At 40.1% G+C, this 6,635-nt stretch overlaps 1 protein-coding gene and 1 pseudogene across 1 annotated transcript; one reads left to right on the top strand and one right to left on the bottom strand.

Moving 5' to 3' along the window:
* Positions 1-251: 251 nt before the first annotated feature.
* Positions 252-1,328, bottom strand: LOC149215027 (TMV resistance protein N-like). The gene is made up of 2 exons (XM_089389597.1): positions 766-1,328; positions 252-636 (listed from the first exon to the last, which is right to left on the bottom strand). Exons 1-2 carry the CDS (start codon positions 1,326-1,328, stop codon positions 252-254), a joined length of 948 nt encoding a protein of 315 aa, XP_089245723.1.
* A 4,206-nt stretch (positions 1,329-5,534) lies between these two features.
* On the top strand, positions 5,535-6,083 carry LOC149215026 (F-box/kelch-repeat protein At5g26960 pseudogene; annotated as a pseudogene).
* The last annotated feature ends 552 nt before the right edge of the window (positions 6,084-6,635 follow it).

The raw sequence follows: 6,635 nt of genomic DNA, 5'->3' as shown, positions 1-6,635 counted from the left end.
CCCTAAATTATAAATTGACGACCCTAACATTCCTGAGCTTTTGAGGACATGCTTGTCCCTGGACCCTGGAGGTAACCAAAATCAAGCTTTGGGGACTAAGGATATGCTTAATTGGCAATAGCACATCCACCTGTTCGGTACTATCTACATCGTCTAGGACGACAAGAGCGTGACAAGATGAGAGATGCCTTTTAAGTATCCCTATACCCTGGGCAGTACTGTCAATTTTGATATCCATACCTTTCAAGTCCTTAATAAGCTATACCCTGGGCAGTACTGTCAATTTTGATATCCATACCTTTCAAGTCCTTAATAAGCTGGCTCTGCACAGAGTTTAGAGACATTCTAGCTGCCTTTTCTCTAACATCAAATATAAAGGAGGATTTATTGTAACAAGATCCCATGCAATTGAAAATTTCTTTGGCCAGTGTCGTTTTGCCTACCCCGCCCACACCAACTATTCCAACAATTTCGGTTTTCACCCGCTCCTCCTCTTGCTGCGATAGCACTGCTTTTTCAAACTCCTGCAACTTTTCGCCCAGACCAGTTGGATATTTAGCAACATCCAATGGTGTTCTTGGAACCGTTTTCAAAACTATGGTGTTCTTGGAACCGTTTTCAAAACTTTGTGCAACACTTCATCCAAGAGTTTGCCCTCGTCCCTGAATAATTGTAATTGAGATAAAAATAAGCAGTGATAAACGTCTGAGTATCATGACAAAATTGAAAACTAACGGGGACAAGTAAAAAAAGGGAGATGCTCACCCATTGAAAGCTTTCAGATCAAAGCCGCTTATATCCGCCACATCAGAAAGAGCGTTTCTCCATTTTTGGATAGTCTTCGAGTCGTAACGTCTTTTCCTTTCCCCGGTTCGAGGGTCTAATGTTGTTTTCTCTTGGTGTTTCTGCAGTGCTTCAGCGAACTCTCCGTCCTCACCAGTATGCCGGACCACACAAGGTTTCACGTTTAGGAAAACGGGAAGGATGGTAGCCCCTGACTCTGTCATGAGAACGAGTTCATCCAGGTACCAACTGGATTGTGCATAATTCTTGGAAAATATAGCAATGTGGACAGAGGCTACTCGAATAGCGTGGCCTACTTGAGAAAAAATACTCTGACCCTCCTCCAATTCGGGCTTGTCCAGAAAAACTCTTAATCCATGTTCACGAAGCCGTCTGTAGAGATGACTGGCGAACGTGTTCTTAACATCCGGCCCACGATGGTTTATGAACACATCGTAGTCGGAATAAGAAGTCGAGGCACACCAGGAGGCAGCCGAGGAAGAAGCAGCCAAATCGGAAAGGGGACCTGTTGTTAGAGATGTCATTGTTATTGGTATAATACAGATGATGGATGGACTGATAGGCAGAATAATAACAACGATGCAACTTAGCACAGAAAACTGCAAGCAAGAATGCGCCTTATAAAGCGGGTTTAGCAATAGGCATTAAGCGGTAACAATGGCAAACAGATGTACTCGATACACAGAACAATTCCATCCAGTACTTCCTACAAACTTGTACAGTGAACGTGGGATATGATTTCATACATTATCCAGATTACCCAATCGGGATTGCAAATAAGTTCAAACTAACGTGACGTGGTCTGGTTGGGTTGTTGGTATAAAGAGGCCAGGTTTGGAATTTCAAAATCAAACACTAACCAATTTGATCGGAGTATAAATTATGTGCAAAGTAATTTTTAAGCTTAGGGTTATTTAACATAAATCGATCTATCTGGTTCAATTTGTTCTGACGATCAATTATACTGATTGGTTTGAAATGCATTGAAAAATTTCTGGTTAATTCCATATGGAAAATTAAACTTAGGACTATTTAATATAAGTTCTTTCATCCCAATAGAAATGACTGGAGATTCGTTATTTTCTGTATCTATTTCTTTTGTTCTCCTCTCATAGTCTACATTTTTGTTTTTCTTTTGTTTACCACAATTTTTCAATGCGTCTAAGGGGCGCATTTTTATTCAATACCAACCCATAATTTTATTCATGCGGTATCATTATTCAACGCGCACCAAACATTTTTAATACATCCGAGGGGTACATTTCCAGTCGATACCAACCAAAGCGTTTCAATACTTCACGGGGCACCATTCTATTCGACACTAAACACATTGTGTCAACGCTTCAAGATTCAATCAGCCTTTCCCAAGTCCATAGGGCAGCTGAAGCATCTGGAAAATATTATCATCTGTTGCCCACATTTCCACGGCATCCCACTGGGAAGTTTGCCTGAAGACTTTTGTTACCTTCGCTCCTTGAAATACTTGGAGTTAAAAGGGTGTGAGAAAATGATGTCGCTGCCTCATTCCTTCGAAAACTTACAACTCTCGAGCACATCGATTTTGACAAGTGCTTCCATCTTGCTTCCAGATAGTTTTGGGCATTTAATTCGACTCAAACATCTATCATTCTGCAGTTGTTCTAATTTGACCGTTTCCAATAGAGCACTTGGAAACATTACGACTCTGGAATTCTTGGATCTTTCATCATGTAAGGTGGTGAAATAATTGCCATCCCAAGTTGCACGGCAACGACACTTGGGAGAAGTATTACTGGAGGGAACAGATTTAAAAGAATTGCCGGGAGGTATGGATGAACTCTGCAACTTGAGAGTTATGACATTACGAGGAGATTTGTTCACAGAGGATTTGTTGGAGGAGCTGCCACCTTGCCTCGGTTAACTCAACAGCTTGGATGATTTGTTAGTCACTGGTTCGCGGAAACTGACACGCCTTCCAGATTCCTTTGGACCGTCGAGTCCGTTGAAAAAGTTGAAATTTGGAAATGTGGGATAGAATACTTACCACAAGATTTCGCTATGATGAAGTCTCTGGAGATAGTGTAGATAAATGACCGTTGTTGGAACTTCCATTCAGGAGGGTTGAAGGAGAAACATGGGAAAGACAATTGGATAAATTGTCATCCACCGATGACAATTGCATGTTTGGTCTTCGGGAGTTATGGATGTGGGACAAAAATATTGGAGGTAGGCTTTCCGGTGGGCATTTGCCCCAATCTTCAAACTCTGATTTTGCAGTCTTGTTCAGAATTGAGGCAAATAAGGGGGTTTATTGGTTTGGGAAAGCTTGAGTTTCTCGACATCATCCAATGCAATAAAGTGAAAGACCTGCCGAGTTTTGAACCCTTGATATCTTTAAAGCAGGTGTGGGTTGTAGGCTGTGACCAAATAAAGAGTATACAAGGGTTGGGGAAGCTCACAAAGCTCAAAGAACTACGTGTTCGTAGATGTCATGAGATACAAGAGCTTTCTGGTGTGGAACATGGAATGTCATTGAAGAAGCTTTATATTTCAGGTTGTCCCAAATTAAAAATGGGTTAGAGGAGTGTTGGAGCCGTTGTAGCTACGACTCAAACAAGGATTTAATGTTAAAAACAAAGATGCCAGAGATTACTAATCTCGCAATCTCGCAATAATTTATTCGCAGGGGATTTCATTGAAACTTTTTGCATAGAGTCCCAACTCCAATGGACAGTGGCCACATCCATTTGAAAGAAGCAACTTTTAATTGCCAGGTCCAATATCGATTATATTTCATGCGGAGCAGATTGTTATTGATTGTATTGTAATATTACGTGTGAAAGGGAACCAAAACATAAAATATTACGTGCGAAAGGGAACCAAAACATTTAATAGTTAGGAACTCTTCTCTCATGCGAAATAGTATTTGGATGGTTTATAATATCAATTCAATTTGAACATTATATTTTAATTTTTTAAGAAGCAAGTTGAATTTATGGTCAAAATGGTATATTCAATGCACTGCAAAAATGGTAGTTGGCTTTGGGCTATGGTAGGGTTGGATTTTCAAAAGAGACTTACTCGTCACATTACGGTTTTCGCATCTTAAATCTTTACACTTTGAAAATGATTAGTCTACCCAGGTGGAAGAATTTCCCGGTTTTCGTCGTCGCCCAGAAAAACCTCCGGCTCAGACCGCTGGCTATTTAACCGCCCTCAACCACCCTCCGCAAGCTTCACCCAGCTCCGCCACCCTCAGCATTAATGTCCACGACTAACAGATATCTGACAAACATTCCGATTTCCATTGCGTCTTGCCACCGGGGAGTTAATTCACTATGGAATTTGAATTCCTCCGCCTCGGATTAACTTCAACTTCTCGGGTGAAGGTTCTTCAGAGATTCAAATGGAAACATTTTATCCGACACGCGGAGAGCAACGGTCCAGTCGTTTGCTCACCTGCAAACTTTTGTTGGTTTGCAATCATATTTGTAATATGAAAACTTAGTATTGGTATCTCGATTGTTAAGGTACCAATGCAGACCCAGAGAATGTCTTCAGCGTAATGGCTTGGGATAAGAGGGCTGAGCTGGGTTATCCTGGGGAAGCTTTCGTAACATCCAAGGCCAATGAATCCCTAGTACAGGCAAGAAACTAATGAATCAGAATTGTTTCTTTCAAATTCTAACAATTTCAAATCCCATTGTGGCCGTTGGAAAGGTAATTGTATCATGAGGACACCATTACTCCCCCTAGTTCAACCAAGAAATAATCAATGCCCCAAGTGTTGATTGGCAGATACTCCTCCCTCAACTTAATTCCCAGCTTTTCGGCTCAATTAAAAGTTTCTTTAGAAGTCCTAACTTTCACTTGCTCTCAAATAGTTCAAACCTAATACCAAAAGTCTTCAATATTTCTACTTTGTTTGTTGTCCTGGTTTTCTTTATGCATTACTAATTGAAAAGGAAGGCACCTGGCCTCATTCCTTTTGACATGTCATTAGAATGGGGCAGACCACAGAAAGAATGGAGCTCGATGGATGGCTCAATATTGTCAACCACACCAGTGAACGAAGGCCCTGCTAGAGTTTCTTTGACTTAGATGCCAAAATCTAGTCTGCCAAAGTCACCTAGGAGCTGCACCAGGCCTCATCTTATAAGAAGTCAATGCATACAATCCACTTCAAGGGTAGAAACTCCTTTTACAATAAATACAATACAAGACAAGATATGATGACCGTGAGACTAGGTACCCTTGGTATATATATTGGAGACAAAGGGTAGAGTAATAGCACTCCACCAATCTAGGGTAGACTAACTATCTTTGGGTGATAAATGATAAATGTTTATGAAAGACATGAGGATCTTTGTATATGTCAAATTTACTGAGGTTCAAGAATTTTTCTTTTATGTGATAGCTGAACATAGCTCATTTATGTTGTCACCTCTATTACTTACAATTCTACATTATGCAACCTATACAATCATCTACTATACTGTTCAGAAATGGAATTCCTATTACATTAAAGGATGAGATCTCTTACCTACTTCCTAGGCATGATATGGGAAGTCAAGTTCATGTTACAAGTCAAGTTCATGTTAAAAATTGCAGCGCCAATTTATATGAAATCGTGAGGATTTTGCATGTTAGGTTTGGTAATATACCGCCCCCAAACAAAATCTGGCAAGAGCTCTCATTAAATTGCTATCACTATATGCATAAACTTGCTTCAAGGACAATCATAGAAGAAAATGTTCATAAACTTGCTTCTGGATTTTCATAAACTTGTTAATGGCATCTTCTATGTTATTGGTGGGCTTAGGTTTGGCAATATGAGTGGACTCTCTATACAGACTTATGCTTATGTGAGTTCTATGGATTCTTTCGACCCAAAGACGAATACTTGGCTTAAGACCAAGGCGTTGCGTATCGGGGGTTGTGTGCTTGCTTGTACAGTGGTTGGATCCTGTATCTATATGTTGTGGAGTCATGCAGTCGAGTTATCATTCTGTAAATATGTTACAGATACTGATTCTTGGATTAGGATTAAGCAGCATCCCATTCCATCTCCTCTAAGGATGGACAATGTATTGAAATTCAGCTGTGTTACCATGGGGAGTTTGGTTTATATTATTCAAGTTGGAGGGTCTATTGATGATCTGTTGAGGAGTGGGAAGAATGCACGAGGATTGAAAGAGGGGTTGGTTCTCATTTATGATACCAAATTGCAGGAATGGCAGCGAGGGCTTGATTTACCTTATGTACAAAATGGAGCAGCTTGTGCTGTTGTAGAGTGGTGAAAGTAAAAGCCAAATTGATATGACTATTTAGGTCTGCAGGACAGTGCTCATTGTCTGTTGTGGACCTCTTGAAAGCTTGTTGAGGTTAGCTACCATAATTCATTATCTGAGCTCATCTATATTTATTAAAAAAGCAGAAAATAGTTTTCTCAATAGGTTGTATGTTGGAATGATAATTTTTAAACTGCCGGGTGTTGAACAACGATTGGACTTTCCCTGTGATGCGATCGCATATCGCATTTTTTCCCTCGTCACCCCTTCGCTGCATGCTTGATTGTCTGCGATGCGATCGCAGATCGCATGATTTAAAGGTTATAGAGGCGGTGGCACATCCTTCTCTTGTTGCGATGCGATGGTGTGATAAGCCATGCATTAAATTCCAGCAGGATATTTTGAGTCGTGTAATAAATGATATTCTAGGGTTGGTAAATGTAGGTGAAATCTTAAATTTTACTATTTTTTATTTTCACGGAAGTGGGAAAAGCAACACGTATTGTATAAGATATTTTGTATTGTTCATTGTATATATAAAATATGCAAGAGTAGAGAGAG

Source organism: Pinus tabuliformis, chromosome 1_1 (assembly GCF_031772625.1).
Source record: "Pinus tabuliformis cultivar Carrire ecotype Pingquan chromosome 1_1, CPIR1, whole genome shotgun sequence".
Lineage (NCBI taxonomy): Eukaryota > Viridiplantae > Streptophyta > Pinopsida > Pinales > Pinaceae > Pinus > Pinus tabuliformis.
Note: the sequence above shows the minus strand (reverse complement) of the source record. Positions and strands in the feature narration are given on the sequence as shown.